The sequence below is a fragment of the Portunus trituberculatus genome, chromosome 17 (assembly GCF_017591435.1).
Source record: "Portunus trituberculatus isolate SZX2019 chromosome 17, ASM1759143v1, whole genome shotgun sequence".
Lineage (NCBI taxonomy): Eukaryota > Metazoa > Arthropoda > Malacostraca > Decapoda > Portunidae > Portunus > Portunus trituberculatus.
The window spans coordinates 16295389-16314522 of NC_059271.1; the positions used below are offsets into that span (position 1 = coordinate 16295389).

Here is a 19134-nt window from a genome sequence, read left to right on the forward strand (position 1 = left end):
ATTATTTTCGTCTCGAACAAGTTAATGTTTGAAGGAGAGTTTGGTCTGAGAGGAAGAGGGCAAGGAGGAGTGTTTGGGCTGAGAGGAAGAGGGCAAGGAGGAGGGTTTGGTCTGAGAGGAAGGGGGCAAGGAGGAGGGTTTGGTCTTGAAAGAAGTGGGCAGAGGAGGGTTTGGTCTGAGAGGAAGAAGGCAAGGAGGATGGTTCGGTCTGAGAGGAAGAGGGCAAAGAGGAGGGCTTGGTCTGAGAGGAAGAAGGTAAGGAGGAGGGTTCGATCTGAGAGGAAGAGGGCAAGGAGGAGGGCTTGGTCTGAGAGGAAGAAGGCAAGGAGGAGGGTTTGGTCTGAGAGGAAGAGGGCAAGGAGGAGGGTTTGGTCTGAGAGGAAGAGGGCAAGGAGGAGGGTTTGGTCTTGAAAGGAAGAGGGCAAGGAGGAGGGCTTGGTCTGAGAGGAAGAAGGCAAGGAGGAGGGTTTGGTCTGAGAGGAGGAGGGCTTGGTCTGAGAGGAAGAAGGCAAGGGGGAGGGTTTGGTCTGAGAGGAAGAGGGCAAAGAGGAGGGTTTGGTCTGAGAAGAAGAGGGCAAGGAGGAGGGTTTGGTCTGAGAGGAAGAGGGCAAGGAGGAGGGCTTGGTCTGAGAGGAAGAAGGCAAGGAGGAGGGTTTGGTCTGAGAGGAAGAAGGCAAGGAGGAGGGTTTGGTCTGAGAGGAAGAGGGCAAGGAGGAGGGTTTGGTCTTGAAAGGAAGAGGGCAAGGAGGAGGGTTTGGTCTGAGAGGAAGAGAGCAAGGAGGAGGGTTTGATCTTGAAAGGAAGAGGGCAAAGAGGAGGGTTTGGTCTGAGAGGAAGAGGGCAAAGAGGAATGTTTGGTCTGAGAAGAAGAGGGCAAGGAGGAGGGCTTGGTCTGAGAGGAAGAAGGCAAGGAGGAGGGTTTGGTCTGAGAGGAAGAGTGCAAGGGGGAGGGTTTGGTCTTGAAAGGTAGAGGGCAAAGAGGAGGGTTTGGTCTGAGAGGAAGAAGGCAAGGAGGAGGGTTCGGTCTGAGATAGGGAAGAGAAGGAAAGGGACTGGCTGGCGGCATGTCGCTCACCCTCTCTTCACTTTCGTGGCCGGCGAAGGAAAGTCGTGATGGTTTTATGATGACCCTGCCGTGGACGTCGCCTCTCTCATATTGCACTTTTTCTCCCCTCGGTCCTTCCACCACGGACGAAGCAAGAGGGAAAAAAAAAGAGAGAAAAACCTTAGCCCGAGTGTCCTGCCGCCTTGAGAAGCCACCCATCCCTGCACCCACCCACACGCCATACCCCCCACCCGAGCTGTACCTAGATGACGGCTGCGGAAAAGTCACCGTGAGAGAAGAACCTGCTGAAGGGGACAGCGGCCCATGTCAGTCTGTCTGTCAGGATCAACGTTGATGTCAAAACTGCATGCCATGATCTTAGGCCCAAGGCGTTACATAATTTTAGTGGGTCATTGTAGTGTATTGTTTGTTTAGTCATTGTGTTCAGTCCTTCGAGAGTCGGTCGCTTCCCTTGTAGTCTGATGCTAACTGTCTCCATGTATAGAAACTGTGTGGATAGTATTGGCGACAGAGTTGTGGTACATTTTCTTGTGTTCATCCTTACCATACACCAGAAGGCCTACTGTCAGGCGAGCGAAAGTTTGTGTGTGACTCTTTTACAGATATTTGTTAGTTTAGAATGGTTCTTTTTGCTTGAGTGGACTGACTTGGATTGAAGAGGAGCAGCCTTTGTGTGACTGTCTGTCAAGGACACACAACGCGCGTCGCTTTAGATGACGGCAGCTTGATGCTTTCTGAAGTGAGCTTGTCAGTGTTGTATGAAGGCATTGCTTGAAGCTGGTGGACTTTTCTCTCTCTCTCTCTCTCTCTCTCTCTCTCTCTCTCTCTCTCTCTCTCTCTCTCTCTCCTTTATATTGCGATCGTTTTGGTGAATAACTAGTTCAGCGAAGTTAATACACTGAGCAACTCATTACTTGGAACTATATTGAAGAAAGACTGATCAGGTTAGAAATGTCCTCGCCTTTGATGATCGTGAACAGCTTGACGGCACTTGATTAATGGCAACATATCTTTAGACTCATGTGTTTCCACTTGATGTTTTTCCTAACACTATTTGAGCTCCCTAGCTCCCTCTCATCCATATCCACATCCTTCCTCTCCTCTTGACAAGATGAACTGTTTTAACCGAGCGCAAAGCCACAGGCAGGGAAGGCTATGGGCACTCGCTTCCCTTGTTAATGATGTGTATAATGCACAAAGATGGTTTCCTGCAGTGACCCCGGGACTCATGGGTGGTCATCCTGTTACAGTCCTCCACCAGGGCATTCCACGCCTAGCACTTCACGGATCTCGTCACGCAGCCGTCTTACTTAAAGAATAAGAGTTATCTTTATTAGACTCAGGATTGTATTATTTTGTTTCTCTCTCTCTCTCTCTCTCTCTCTCTCTCTCTCTCTCTCTCTCTCTCTCTCTCTCTCTCTCTCTCTCTCTCTCTCTCTCTCACACACACACACACACACACACACACACACACACACACACACACACACACACACACACACACACACGTTACAACTAGCGTGTGTCTGTGCATGACGTTTAAGGATGGGTCTGCTTTGTTACAAGCTGTTGTTGACGGGCAGGGCGAAGGCAGTGAAGTGCGAGTTGTTGTACTCCTTATCTCAGCCATGACGTCACATCCTCACGTAGTTGATACGAACGCTAAAACATTACCTCAGACACTTGTGACACTCGCTTGCCTTAGCTGAGACCATTGCTTAGGAGACCATAACCACTCAACAGTACTTCATGATAGCCGAGATGTCTGTTCAATGTATTAAACATCATCTCTTCTAACGCTCGCTTGTCTTATTTGAAACCAGTTATGGGAGAGCATAAGAAATACCTGCACGTCAATGCTTATCGTTTACTTATGCTTCTTTAATGTTGCAGGCGATTGTGTGAAAGATAACGAAGCGGAGACTAGCGTGAGGGACTTGGGCGAGCCGTGACCACTGTGCCTCTAACTTATTCCGCCTGACATTCACATTTTAGCTTTTATTCACATCGACAAAGGTTAAGAAACGATGGATATCACGGACAATCGTAAGGCATGTGGTGGTGGTATGGTGGTGGTCTTTGCATGTCTTTAAAGAAAGGAAAGAAAGAAAAAAAAAGTGTTTGTGTGTGTTTTTATGTTATGTCCTATAGCGCCATTACGCATACTTGAAGAGTACATGTGGGAAACGTTGTTCAGCTTCCGCCCATTAGTGGCGCAGGAAATTTTATATATAGTGGTACCAATATCACCACCCAAGTGCCCAAGTGCATCTTTGGTGTAACCACATAGAACCTGGGTATCATGGTGACATGTGGTAACTTTAAACCACTCGACAAATGACATAGCTTCAAAGCGGTATATGGTGGGATTCAAAACGCGTGGACGTCTGCCCGATCCCACGCTCACCACCTTATCCACTACGCCACCGCCTCTCTGTGTGTGTGTGTGTGTGTGTGTGTGTGTGTGTGTGTGTGTGTGTGTGTGTGTGTGTGTGTGTGTGTTAGTTAACGAATTCCACACCCCTTATAGATGGTCCGACACCACCACCGCCATAACCAAGCTCGTTCAGTCATCAGCCTCAGCTCTGCAGGACAGTCACGATCTCTGCACTCCACCATACCCTTTATTATCATCATGGCACCATATCCACCGCCATATAAGAAGCGGTTTATTAAGATATTGGAGTGAGTTTAAATTATACTTTTTAAAGGTTTGAGGTGCATTTGGAAGTGGAAAGTAACTGTGCTACTGAGGAACACGGTGACGATAAAGTTGTCAACAACTTGTTCTGGTCACAAATCCTGTCCTTATTGTTTATCAAAGGCTCTACGCGCCTTGCATAGTGGCCTGTCCAGTATGTTGTGCCTCGTCCTTCTCTTCTTCCTTCGAATGCATCCTTCCACCCTTAGCATCGGAGTTGCTGGTTATTTTCGCGCGCGCACACACACACACACACACACACACACACACACACACACACACACACACACACACGGCCCCTGCTGCCAGCGTCGGTTTGTGTCAATCGTCTGCTCCGGGTCACAATAGTCTGCCGTCGCTCAACATGCATGACCCTTAAGCTTAACGAGAACTTCATTATGGATCTGGATCACGAAACACTAGCCGCGACTGCCTCTCGGCTATTGGACACCGCCTCTGTTGCCGTCCAGACATAAACACGTTTATGCATGCCTGGATGACACTGTTCCAGTGGGTCGCGCCTGGCAGCGAGGCTTCAACAGTGCCTTACTACCTCGCCGCCCCTGATGAAGGAAGACCACTCCTCTGCTGACCTAGAACGCTGCTGACATGGTGGGGTCATTCATTAATCTAAAGGCTGACCTCAGTGCTTGATGACGCTGAATCAGTCAGCTGCATAAAGACTGTTTGTCGCTGGCGGCTACGGATGGTGATGGCAGTAAGTAACTTGCGCTTTCACACATTCACACATGTGTACAGTATTATAACTACATGTCTTACTGACCTCAAGCCGAAAACTGTAAACTTTTGAATACTAACCCGTCATAATGACCGTGTTTATTAGATTTCATGACTCAATCACATGCTACATAAACCAACTCGTCACCACATGTTTGTCAAACTTTCACGGGTAAGTTGTAAGGTGTGTAGAATCTTGTTGAGAGACCATTCCATGTGGTTTGCGTCAACTTTCTAGGCTTAAGCTATGGACCCACTTAAAATTTCCCGAGCTGGGCGTAGGCCTCCTTCGCTTGAAGAAAGCAAAGTGACTGTCTTGATCTATAACTACAAGTTCCGCACATACCTGTATGAAGCAATTGTTAGTTATTTAATTGTTTTTTACACATACAATTTTGGGGAAAGAAGCGTGCGTGTTCGGGCTGCGCGGTGAGAGCTGGAGGTCATTAACATTGTAAGAGAGTAGTGGTCGTCGTTGACGGTCGTGCATTATGAAGACGGCAGGAAAGGTTACGTTAGTTCTCGCTTCGCTTCGCTACCGCCATTCTCTCAAATACAACCTCGTCTGATACATTGCATTTTATTGCTGTGTGCATATAAGTACTCCCAAGTAGGTTCTCGTCTCCCATTGCAGCCACTTAGAAGTTTAACAATCATCTGCTCTGTGTTTACTCCGTATAAACCGCAGAGAAAGAAAGAAAAAAAGTTGTTTTCTTCTAATGTAATGAACGCTGAACATTTTTCCACCAAAGAGGTCTTTACATGGATGAACAAAACTGAGCAGCACTAACACTGAAGGAAATAGCAGTGGCCCCGCCGGCCCTGAGCTCTCCCTCTTTATGGGGCTACACCATCCTCGTAAAATGCTCAGCCTTCTGCTGTGTGCGCCTCGCTCTCATCTCAGGGCAGGTGGCCTCGAGACGCCCTGATCATGCGACCCACAACATGACACTGGTCAAGAATTATAGTATGGAAACTGTCAAATCGTAAGAGCATGTGATGTGTGATGATGTTTTGAATGTTGTGGTGTGAAGGAAGCGGCACCCAACGGTGTGCAGTTCAGCACCGCGGTGAGTGCAAGCTTCGGCCATGCAGTGTCATGCTTGTTACATAGTGAGGATTTTTCAGCTTATTTCCGTCACTATATATATATATATATATATATATATATATATATATATATATATATATATATATATGTATGTATGTATGTATATATGTATATATATATATATATATATATATATATATATATATATATATATATATATATATATATATATATATATATATATATATATATATATATATATATATATATATATATATATATATATATATATATATATATATATATATATATATATATATATATATATATATATATATATATATATATATATATATATATATATATATATATATATATATATATATATATATATATATATATATATATATATATATATATATATATATATATATATATATATATATATATATATATATATATATATATATATATATATATATATATATATATATATATATATATATATATATATATATATATATATATATATATATATATATATATATATATATATATATATATATATATATATATATATATATATATATATATATATATATATATATATATATATATATATATATATATATATATATATATATATATATATATATATATATATATATATATATATATATATATATATATATATATATATATATATATATATATATATATATATATATATATATATATATATATATATATATATATATATATATATATATATATATATATATATATATATATATATATATATATATATATATATATATATATATATATATATATATATATATATGTATGTGTGTGTGTGTGTGTGTGTGTGTGTGTGTGTGTGTGTGTGTGACTTAGAAAAATATATATGTAATTAGAACAATAATTGTGAATGTGTGCGTGTTTGAGTAGGACAGCCTGCTGTTTAGGTAGCGTGGCGCGGGAAGAGGCCCTGGGGTGGAAGGGCTGAAGGTGGCCACACAGGGCATCACCACGGCGGGGCTGGTGGTGGTTTTAGAGTACGGATGTTTACACCAAACCATTTATCGCTCGTATTAAGTAATTTTCTTGAGTGCACTCTTCATATTCAGCTCCGCGAAATTATCTTCTCAACTTAATGAAAAGCGGTGGAGTGGCAGGTAGAGCGGTAAGGGACAAGTTGCCACCCGTTGTGGCTTGGGATGAACCCTAGCTGCTTTGCTGGTTACGCCTCTCATGCCGTGGTCTTGATGTCTGGCCTGGCACTTCCTAGCTTTATGGGTGTCCATTTATTATTTACTCCCAGTTTATAGCTTCAATAAGTCTCATATTAAAGTGGCCGCACTTGGCGTTCGGACACTTCCGTTTTGTTTCGTCTCCGACAGCCTGTCATACCTGCCTCGCATTCATAAGGCGCATACTCACCATCGCAGCTAGATCTACTGCTTCACATAATATTGACGTGTCCTCTCCAGCCTTCAAGTCATCACTGGCTATCATGTCACTACTTTGTTGTTCGCCACCATGTTCCTTGCCTGCCACTACCGCTCGTGAGGGGTCTGTTGAGGCCCTGATTCTGTCCACACTTGGCTAGGAAGCTGCGAGGATGATGCACTGGCCTAGGACTGCCAGCTTAGTGATGAACTATGGTTGTTTCGCGTGCAGAGTGCCCCAAAAGGATGTTACTTAGGTTATGTTGTCGCTCTGTTTAAAAATTTTATGCCGAAAAGATATTCAGAAAGAGAAAGAGAGTGACTGACACTGTTTGACTGCTTGGGAGGGCTTATGAGGTGTGGTAGTTGGGAGGGGAGAAAGGGTAAGGAGGGGAAGAGGGGGTGGTAAGCTTCCCATTATTGGATGAAGCGTTGGGGCTGCCCACCCACATTATTGGGTTTGGTAGCCACCGACGCGATAAGTGATATTACCCAATATTACTGCCTCCCTGTATCACGGAGGCCTGCCCCGGCCACCACGAGCATCTCCACTCGTCCAGGCAGCTCCTCCTTCTCTTGCTGTTATGCTGTTAATAGGGACTTGTTGTTCACTATATTTAGGTGGTAAAGTCTTCATGCCATCAGGCATTAGCCTAACTCCACCACCACACCCAGATTAACCAACAGGCGGGCAGGGGGTTCAGCTGTTCTGCTGTGAAAATATTATGTACCATGCTGGAATTAGGTGAACTCTTCTAGGAGACATTAATTTTTTATGTTTTGTATAGATGTGCATACATAGGTGTGCATATTTATTCTGAATGGTTTGTTACATTAGCAGATTCTCTCTCTCTCTCTCTCTCTCTCTCTCTCTCTCTCTCTCTCTCTCTCTCTCTCTCTCTCTCTCTCTCTCTCTCTCTCTCTCTCTCACACACACACACACACACACACACACACACACACACACACACACACACACACACACACGGCCCGGTAGCTCAGTGGTTAGAGCGCTGGCTTCACAAGCCAGATGACCGGGGTTCGATTCCCCGGCCGGGTGGAGATATTTGGGTGTGTCTCCTTTCACGTGTAGCCCTGTTCACCTAGCAGTGAGTAGGTACGGGATGTAAATCGAGGAGTTGTGACCTTGTTGTCCCGGTGTGTGGTGTGTGCCTGGTCTCAGACATATCCCAAGATCGGAAATAATGAGCTCTGAGCTCGTTCCGTAGGGTAACGTCTGGCTGTCTCGTCAGGGACTGCAGCAGATCAAACAGTGAATTACACACACACACACACACACACTCTCTCTCTCTCTCTCTCTCTCTCTCTCTCTCTCTCTCTCTCTCTCTCTCTCTCTCTCTCTCTCTCTCTCTCTCTCTCTCTCTCTCTCTCTCTCTCTCTCTACACAACCGTGTAGTGTAGTGGTTAGCACACTTGGCTCACAACCGAGAAGGCTTGTGTTCGAGTCCCAGGAAGCAGCGAGGCAAATGGGCAAGTCTCTTAATGTGTAGCCCCTGTTCACCTGGCAGCAAATAGGTACAGGATGTAACTCGAGGAGTTGTGGCCTCGCTTTCCTGGTGTGTGGAGTGTGGTGTGGTCTCAGTCCTACCCAAAGATTGATCTATGAGCTCTGAAGCACACTCAGTAATGGGGAAGGCTGGCTGGGTGACCAGCAGATGACCATGGTGAATGACACACACACACACACACACACACACACACACACACACACACACACACACACACACACACACACACACACACACACACACACATTGGGAAACACTTCTAATAAGTTTTCAGGGATCCTTCAGGGTACAAATGTCCCAAAAGCTAAGTTTCCTGCTATGGTTGTAAGAGGATAGATTTAGATTAGGTTTGATTAAGTTTTTGTTTTCTTCAGAAATCACTTATATCAGCTTAGAATGTGGTGCCTTTCTTGTAGCAATATCCAACAAACAGTAAGATTCATTCACAACACCAAATATGAATTTGTCTTTATGTAAAATGGTCATGATTTGGGGCATTTATGTTGATGCATTTATGAGTGCTTTGATAATTTACTTCTTGGTATGATATTTGTACATTGTATATGCATGGTTGGAGTGTCATTGACCTTTTTTTCATCAACTGATGTATGTGCATATATTTATTATTATTATTTTTTTTTTTTTTTTTTTTTTTTTTTTTTTTTTTTTTTTTTTTATTCATTAGTAAGGTGATACAAGTAGCTGTTATTGTATGTCTAATTTCTTGTCATGTTTCTTTATCACATTGCAACTTTTTATGATGATACTAGTGATTGTTATAAAGTAATGATATGCTTTGTAGAAGTGAAGATGAAATGTCTCTAGATACTTGTGTACAAAACTATATATACACAAGATGAATATTTCAAAGTATTTATCAAAACATGCTTTCCTAGTTCATAGTTACTTTATCTTGCATTGAAATTTTATTAATACATTACCTATACATATACAATATATCTATTCACAATTGCTCAGATTTGTATCACATGCTGCAAAGCTCCTTGAGATTCAGCAGTTATTCAGAAACATTTCCATCTTGTTTGCATGGAGAGTGGGTTTCTGGGGAGTTTCAATGTGTATTTACTAACTGTTGTGTGTCTTCTTGCAGTATGGCTCAGATGACTTCAACCAGGACTCGCCAAGGTACACGTCGCCCAAGCCTGGCGGCCTCTATGCTGAATCCTACTTTATGGGTGAGTATTCACTTTTTGCATCAAGTGTTAATTTTAGAAGTATGAGTGATGAGCTAGCTGATATATTTTTGAAGAGCACCTATGTAGCTCCAAATGTAGGAAATTTATTCAAAGTAAATTATTAGAAGCATATATTAATTGAATACCTGTTGAAGGAAAGCATTTGCTTGAAAACATATATAATAGTGAGACCATGCCATCCACTAGCTGTCTCATATACTGATAAATGTTTACCATTAACACAGATGGTGGGGGGAGCGATGTCTGGGCAACAACCGGGGGAGGTGGGAGTGGAGGAGCAGCAGCAGCAGCAGTGGCAGGAGCCATGAGCTACCCCTACCCCTCACCGTCCATGATGGGCCCCTCCCCACACCTACCACAGACTCATTACATGGCCCCTCATCTCCCTGACCACATGGTGAATACCTGATGAATATGTTAACCACCATATTAATTTAAGATAATAGATTCAGTATGCTCATAAGGGGCCTAAAACATGCCTTGGAGCACTCATTGCAGCCATGCATTTATAGGTTACCAATTGTTATCAGCATTGTAATTACATGTTGTTGATATTTGGGGTGGATGGTGTTATAAATGCTTTAAAGCCATGCCATGCCTTCTTTGTTGCAGATCATTGTATTATATTTGTTAGATATGCCACTAAATAATGTTGCTTTTTTGTTATCAGGCAAAAATTTAGTTTTAATCCATAAATAAGGTATGTATGCTGTATGCATAGCAATAATTTAAGCTTATTGTATTAATGCTTCATCACAGTCCCTGGGTGATGGGTGAAGTAATGCATGCATGTTGCCTTCTTGTGCAGAGTTATGAACCCATGGCCTCAGCCTTGCCACCCATGTCATCATTCCGGGGCCCAGGTGCAAGCAGCACCACAGGAGGCAGCTCCGTGGCTACCTCTTCACCACTCTACACACACTCCCCTGTGCCTAACCACACCCAGGCCACAGCCACAGCTAACACCGGCGACACACTCGGCAAAGCATTATCTTCTGTGAGTACCAGACATGGTGGCTGCTGCTGGGGAGTCATGTATGCATAATATGTTCATTCAAGAAGATGAACACTGGCAAGCTTTGGCAAATAACATTCATAATAAGATGATTGTAAGCTTTGGATGCACTAAGGCAACAGAAGGATGACTAAGCTGCAGCATAGGAATGGGGCAGGCAAAGGCTTGATAGGTGCAACACAGCAAAGCTAGAGAAGGAAATGAGTTTATGACTAAATTTTTGGGCCAGTCAGAAACATATTACATATGTAAATATTTGCTACAAATAGATGTTGCTTAAGGTCTAGCGTATGCTTTTTGATTTTTTTCAGACATCTATTTTATTCTATCATGTTCTCACATACACATGATGAAATTGTCAGGAAACATTTGATATAGTATTAGGTATTAATGAAAAGCTCATTTTCATTTATTTAATTAGCCATTGAAATTGGTTATATGCATTTATTTCAATAGAAATGGGTTTTATCTTGGTGAAATTTTTTACAGAGCTATTTACTCTGCAAATAAGTATTTTTTTTCTCTCTTTCTCTCTTTCTTAATGAGTTGATTATGATCTATTTACTGCTGTTGTGTAGAACCAAAGAACAAAATTAAATTTCAGAGTGATCAGTCAGGCTTACATTCTTGAGCTATGTCTTTTAGAACTACAGCAATGTTTTTTTTTTTTTTTTTAAGACAGCTGACAGGAAATAGTGTAATAGCCTAAAGATTAAGAAAGATTTCTGTGGCTCAGATTTACCCTGGAGACCAAACGTCGAGCAGCTACAGCAGTAATCCAGGCACTCCGGTGTCCGCCACCTCCCCGCCACCCCTCACCTCAGGGGCCAACAGTGGACCCCCTCAACAATGGCCTCAGCCTCACACTCCCACCTCACCACACTTTGACCGGTCTCTCCCTATGGTAAGTGGTCTCCTATTGAAGCTCCATTTTAGAGCAAACAAAAGAAAAAGAAAAGAAAAAAAGAAAAACTTTTCTTTTGTGCATATTGTTAAAGTTTGGCACAATTAGATTTAGATAAGAAAGGGACACATTGTCAGATTTTTCCTCTGGCATTGTATCTGTTAATGGCATCTTTTGCAACACTGGCACTAAGCTTTTCAGCATCTCTATTTGTGACAAGATTATCATGCATGTCTGTAGTCTTCTTAGTTCTGCAGCACAAACCTATCATCCAGTTATCTGTGTGTGGTAGTGAATTAGTATAATTAGTTGTTGTATTTTCAGTGTTTAGAAATGCAAGCTTTATTGTATTAGTTTTAGCTTGTTGGACAGTTTTAGCTATTCATTTAGCTGTGTATTAGGAAATGTGAAATTATTTATAAATATTTTTATTCAGCATATTATAGGCATGCCCTGCTCACCCTATATCCGGTCCTACATCATTAATTTACTTAGATGTTCATTTCTTGTGGACAATTGTTCCTTAATTGTGTTGAGTAATATAGTACACTGCGTTAGCAGAAGTTCATTGTCAGGATGTAGTCTTTATAGTGGGAGAATGTAGCACTTTAATTTTGTAGATATATGTGTGCCTTAATTTTTCAACTCTGACAACATTGCATGTTGTCTTGCACTGACATGGCATGAATTTTTATCAGTATATAAGACTGCACCACATTTTGCATGAACTAGTACACCTTTTCACTTAAGTTTGCATGGTTATTATACATTTTTTCTTCTTTTCTTCTTTATTGCACTGTAGCCACGTATGGCAGAGGAGAACTTAGAGTCCGCAATCGACTACCTACGAGATATTGAGGTAAAGATGCACCCTCTCTTCTGCTTTGGTTTGTGTGTGTTAATTTGATTAGAAGATTGGTTTCAGTTTGCTTTTGTTTTCTTGACAAGATGCATTTGATTCAGATAAAATTGGAGTCTTGGATGGAATTACTACTCCTGCTGTTTCTTGATAGATTAAGTAGAGATATTTGAATGAGAGGCATTTCATTCATGCTTTGACTACAAGAATCATGGATGTTATTTAATACTTTTTGGAAGTTATCTTCATGAAAGGTCAAGTCTTGTGTTGCTAAAATGTGAATAATTTTTGTTCTTTATCTTTTTAGGGATCAAGAATAGATGAAAGATTGGAAGATGCTGTCAATGTGTTACAGCGCCATGCTGAAACCACCGGCAGCCTGCCAGGAGCTGGGGCCCACCTTGGATCCTCCTCCCACGGAGGCTCTCTTCCACCCTATCCTTCTGCTCTGGATTCACATCTTGGAGGTCAACCAAATTCCAATTTTACAACATTGGGGTCCCACTCACAAGACCTAAAAGGACTTGTTTCAGGTAGTTATAAATAGTGTTGTTGTTGTTATGATTTATATATATATATATATATATATATATATATATATATATATATATATATATATATATATATATATATATATATATATATATATTATATACATCTTTTGTTTTTTATCATATATTTTGTTATTTATTTGCTCATATACATTGTGATATACTTAGGAATATACTAGGTCTGTAATACCTTCCATGCAGTATGGTATGCACCTTTCCTTTTCAGGTTTAGGTGAAGGTGTTAAAGACAAACTGGACATTAAGACTGAAGAGTTGTCCTCCTCACACCTGTCCACTACAAATGTTGCGGCAACCATGCCGGCTGGAACTAAGAGTGGCAAACGCTCTCGCAGGTATTGATGTATAGTTTTTATGGTGGTTGAGTCAGATCAAAGTGAGGATCAGTGATTGTGAACAAATATCATTGCCTTTTTCTAAAAGACATTACTGATAGTAGGACCTCTTAGGAACAGGCATGAAATATAAATAAACAGATAGATGATGTTAACATCTACACTTTCAATTAAATTCCATTCCATTACTGGATGGGTGGATCACACTTTTGACCAACTTCGACCTCCCACCCTCCTCCTTAATTATGATTAAGTTTAATTTGCCCATGAATATTTTATAATAAACTTCTTTTTTTCTATACTATTTTTGTCTGTATGCATTAAAATTAAAGGTTGTAAGTGACATTTCATACTGCCACTTGTCCTGACAGCTTCTTGCAGCTTCTCTTATTTTCTTATGTTCGGATGAGTGCATTAATGATTTCAAGTTGATTTAAAGTGACACTTGTGTAGAAAATTGAAAGGATTCAATGTATCCATCATTCACTGAAACAAAGTTGATTATATTGAGATTGTATTGTATAACCTCACAATATTCATTTGCAGCCATGATGAAATATGTTAGATTAGATTATTGAACTCTTTGTAGTTGTTCAAGGAATGTGAAATTTCTTTAACACTTATACCTTATATGCTGGAGTATGAGGTGTTTTTTTTTTTTTTTTTTTGTTTTTTCCAATTTTGGGGCTCCTAAATCAAGGGGTTGTCTTATATACCAAGAATAAAACACAATCCTTTAACCCCGTGGTGAACATTAAGTACCACAGTACAGGCAACCCCCGCTTAATGAACGGGTTACGTTCCTAAAAAAAAAAAATGTGTGTGAATTTCATTAAGCAAACCAATTATAACAAGTTTAACCCCTGACTTGAACTCCCATAATGAGTAAACAAAGTGAGAGTGCATCATAGTACAGTAAAAGGTTTAATGAAATTAAGAATTATGAAGTTATTATGTATGTTAGTATGTATGTATGTAAGTAACTTTATAATGTTCATGATCTTAAATTTATGAAAAGAGGGAGAGTGGAGCGTGAAAAACGCTACCTGGCAACCTGCGGAATGTAAATAATGGGCACATCATTGTACCGCATACAAAACTTATGTACAGGCAAGCCTCGCTTAACGAAGGGGTTACGTTCCTAAAAAACCCTTCGTTGAGTGAATTTTCGTTAAGCGAACCAATTATAACAAGTTTAACCCCTGACTTGAGCTTCCATTGAGAGTAAACAAAGTGAGAGTGCATCATAGTACAGTGAAAGGTTTAATGAAAGTAAAAATTATGAAATTAAACATTTAAGCAGTTTAATTTAAGACTAAGTCATTATAATGTACACTAATGTATGTATGTACGTAACTTTATAATGTTGATGATCTTAAATTCATGAAGGGAGGGAAAGTGGAGTGGGAAATATGCTAGCTGGCAACCTGTGGAATGTAAACAAAGGACGCATCATTGTACCACATACAAAATTTATGTACCACATTTCCACAAGGCTTTCCATTTTATCCGTTGCAGAGTCACGAGTTCATGTGGTTCTTTTTAGCTTGCAAGGAAGATATGATCTCACCAGCCTTCTTAATAGAGTCTGCTGACTTGAAAATGGTAGACAGTAGATGGAGTCAAGCCATGGTGGGAAGCAAGGCTATTAATTTTCTCGCCTCTCCCGTGTCTGTGAATAATATCCAGGTTCACTTCGAGAGTAAGAGACTTCCTGGTCTTCTTAGCAACATTGCTGGGCGTTTTGGTGGCATGTAGAGCAAGGGAAGAGCTGTTGCTGATGCTGTTATTGTTTTGAACTAGGGGAGTGAGTGGTGCGTGTTTTGTCCATGAGAGGCGCTGGTGTATTCAAAAGCCTGTCGGCTTGCGTGATACAGTGGGGCTTTCAAACTTGGAAAAAATTACCTAGATAAAATTTCGTTAAAACGAGTTTGGTGTTTGTTAAACAAGCAGATGGTAGTAAAAGGAAACCTTCATTGTAGCGAAACTTCGTTGTGTGAACCTTCGTTAAGCCTGTACCACATTTCCACAAGACTTTCCATTTTATTCATTGCAGAGTCACAAGTTCGGATGTTATTTTTTTAAGCTTGCAAGGAAGATACGGAAAAGTGGAGAAAGGTAGGGGAGTGAGTGGTGTGTGTTTTGTCCACAAGAGGCGCTGGTGTATTCAAAAGCTTGTCGGCTTGCGTGATTACCTGGATAAAATTTCATTAAAGCAAGTTTGGTGTTCGTTATACAAGCAGATGGTAGTAAAAAGGAAACATTTGTTGTAGTGAAATTTTGTTGTGTGAACATTCATTAAGCAGGGGCTGCTTGTAACTTGGAATTCATTTTGCAGCCACATGCACGTGTGTACCTTACCAATATACAGTAAGGTCTCGGTTTACGTCAGAGTTACGTTCCTGAAACATGACGTAAGTCGATTTTGTACGTAATTTGAGTTTCCGTACATTTCAAAGCATATTATCGAGTTTTCAACCAATCATGGTTTATGGTCATTCAGGTAAGTTAAAGGTTATATTGTTATATTATTTACAACTACGTAGGAATATGAAACACAAGTTTGTTTTTGTTGTTGATTAGGGCCACGAACGCGAAAGACTGCAGGTTGCTGAGAGGGTGGGCAGGTCGAATGTTGTGACGCCCAGGGGGGACAGCTGGGAGCGTAGTGCAGTGTGGTGGGAGTAGAAGCGTGGGCAGCGGGGCAGGAAATGCAATAGGAAAGGGCAATAGGGATCAACAGACAGGCGCAGACGGTACAAGTCAGCTGCGAGTGTCGTGTGGCCCAGGCGAAGGCTCCGGAATTGTTATTGTTGTGATGGGTGTGCGAGCTCTCAAGGTCGTCAACCTCCTCGTTGTCATGGTAACGGGCTTCCCATTTTCTTCTTCCCTCCCTCACACACAGCTGCTGCCTCCCTTCTCATGTCTTTTAATTATGTCCTCTTTTCTTGTAGCATAATGGTTTTCCTTTTCTTAGCATCACTGCTGTCACTAAGAAGTTTTCTCTTTGGTGCCATTGAGCAAGATACTAAGAACTTGAGTCAGTAAACGCAGAAGTAGGATAACACTCTTGCCAGGGGCGATGGTGTGGTGGAACTGAGGCAGGGTGTTATTGTATTCAAGCGTGAGGCGGGCGGTGTGGCGGGCAACCACCAACAAACAATAAATCCGCAATTTATAAATTTTCAATTTTTAATCTTAAATTGCCTTATAGTGGACTGACATAACTACGAGTTTGGCGTAACTCGAGACCGTAACCAGGACTTTACTGTATATATATATATATATATATATATATATATATATATATATATATATATAGTGGACACACACACACACACACACACACACACACACACACACACACACAGGTGTTTGAAATGCTTAAAAGGACCAAGAAAATGTGCACAGAAATGAAAAAGCATTAATCGAATAATAGAACTCTATATGTTATAAATAAGATTGGGACCAGGACCCACCAAGACTGATATAACTAAATATATTCCTGATAAAACATATATTCCACATATATATATAGTAGTTCGACAGTGAGCTTGCTGGGGAAGTTTGGGGTCATGAGCTACCTTCGCAATATTATCCCTAGCATGAGGTGATGCCTGTTGCACTGCATTCTTTATGGCATCTTTACATTTCGCTATGTTGCACACTGTGGACTCAGCTTCTCACCTCTCTTAACCTTGGCTATCTATGATGTGAAGTTTCTCTTGAAGCAAAAATATTTTACGTTTCTTGATAAGTTTGCAGTTCTGCACTATACCTGTAATATCCTTCTCTCTCATATTTTTGGAAGGAGCCATATTCATAAATCTAGAAAGATCACAAATATTACGTATCAGCAACCTAGAAAGGTCAGAGATATTATATATATATATATATATATATATATATATATATATATATATATATATATATATATATATATATATATATATAAGCATAAATTTTGTTACATACATACATACATACATACATACAGGTAAACCCCACTTAACAAAGGGTTACGCTGTTGTCAAGGCAAGGCTCTATAAAACCCTCTTTGCGAAACTTCACAGGTCCTAAGTGAACCGATTCTAACCCACTGAGAGTAGACAAAGCAAGGCATCATCGTAGTACAGTGAAAGGTTTAATGAAAGTAAAAATTATGAAGTTAAACATTTAGGCAGTTTAATTTAAGTCATTATAATGTACACTAATGTATGTATGTACGTAACTTTATAATGTTGATGATCTTAAATTTATGAAGGGAGGGAGAGTGAACAAAAGACACTAACCGGCAACCTGTGGAATGTAAACAAAGGGCGCATCATTGTATCACATACAAAACATTTCCACAAGGCTTTCCATTTTATTCATTGTAGTCACGAGTTCAGGTGGTTCTTTTAGCTTGCAAGGAAGATATGGTCTCACCAGCCTTCTTAATAGAGTCTGCTGACTTGAAAATAGTAGAGACAGTAGATGGAGTCAAGATGGTGGCGAGCAATGCTATTATAGTAAATCTAAATTGTACTGACCCGTAGGGCTAGGCCTATAATCCGTGCGACACTGCCAAATCTCTCATTACTTCAAGGAAAATGGAATAACTGTTCTTTATTCATTTTAATGCATGACTTCGCTAAAAAAATATATAAGTGATGGACAAGACATGAAGATGCCATAGGTAAATTAAATATTGTAAAGTTGCTGGTTATAAAAGTGAAAATGAGGCTGATAATTTACCAAATATTTACTATTATGTCCTCTCGAGATACCCAGTGTAATATAATGAGTGGGGAAAAGAAATGCTGATAAGGTTGTGATGCTGTGGTGTATATCTTGTTTGCACTGGGACAAGTGGTGCAATAATGATAGGAAGTTGGCTTTCTGGTGGTATGTTGTGTGCTGTTGAGTATTGCTATCATAGCGGGTGGTTATTTTCAACCGCAACTTGTGCAGGTGTTTTCACAAAATTACACAGAATTTTCTGCCTGATTTGAACTGCAGTTGCTCAGAACTGCTCCAGAATGTGCTAGGGTAATTGTTTTTCACACCTGTGCATACATTATGTCCACACAAATAATATAGAATATGTTTTCAGAGTGTTTTTCTGATGTACATACTATCATGAGCGAGGATATGCATGCCCATATATGGAAATATACAAAATATGCAATATACTACCAATAAACGAATAATATCTGGCATATCTGCTCTCTAACAACAAGATTTGATCATTACTCTTGTTATTTCTGTAAATAAATGCACAAATAGCCACTAGCAACATAAAATAATAATAATTGTGAAAAAAGGGGCATCTGATACTCTACTGCCATTGTGACTATATTTTTCTTACCACGCAACTGATGGCGCATCCCATGAGTCGAGAGAGGATGGGAGAATGTCATTTGGCAACTAGCAACAGCCAGGAGGTGCGTGGTTTAATTCTGTGACTCGTCAAATATGGGACCACAATCGTGGACAGGAGGCATTTCCCTCAAAGCCACGATCGTGGTCCGGAGCACTGAAAGGGTTAATTCTGTAGACAAACTTCTTGGTTTGGCTGTACAACACACAGGCAAGGAAGTGTCAGTGTATCCTTCCATCGTGGCGACCAAATGAGAAGTGAGTCGATATGCACCTGCGTGGTGACCTGACTCCTCCCCCTTTCCCCATGGGAAATCCCCCCTCGGGTCAACTGGCAA

At 40.6% G+C, this 19134-nt stretch overlaps 1 protein-coding gene across 9 annotated transcripts in view; it reads left to right on the forward strand.

The window, feature by feature from the left end:
• Positions 1–19134, forward strand: part of LOC123504759 (transcription factor 12-like) — a 47721-nt gene that overhangs the window by 11985 nt on the left and 16602 nt on the right. For 6 of the 9 annotated variants that reach the window (XM_045255553.1, XM_045255554.1, XM_045255555.1 and 3 more), the window contains exons 2-8: positions 9648–9732; positions 9978–10150; positions 10562–10750; positions 11505–11672; positions 12475–12531; positions 12839–13064; positions 13309–13435. In XM_045255553.1, coding sequence (XP_045111488.1) covers positions 9648–9732; positions 9978–10150; positions 10562–10750; positions 11505–11672; positions 12475–12531; positions 12839–13064; positions 13309–13435 — 1025 coding nt within the window. The remainder of the gene's footprint in view (positions 1–9647; positions 9733–9977; positions 10151–10561; positions 10751–11504; positions 11673–12474; positions 12532–12838; positions 13065–13308; positions 13436–19134) is intronic. The other 3 variants (XM_045255558.1, XM_045255557.1, XM_045255556.1) reach the window with 2 other exon arrangements.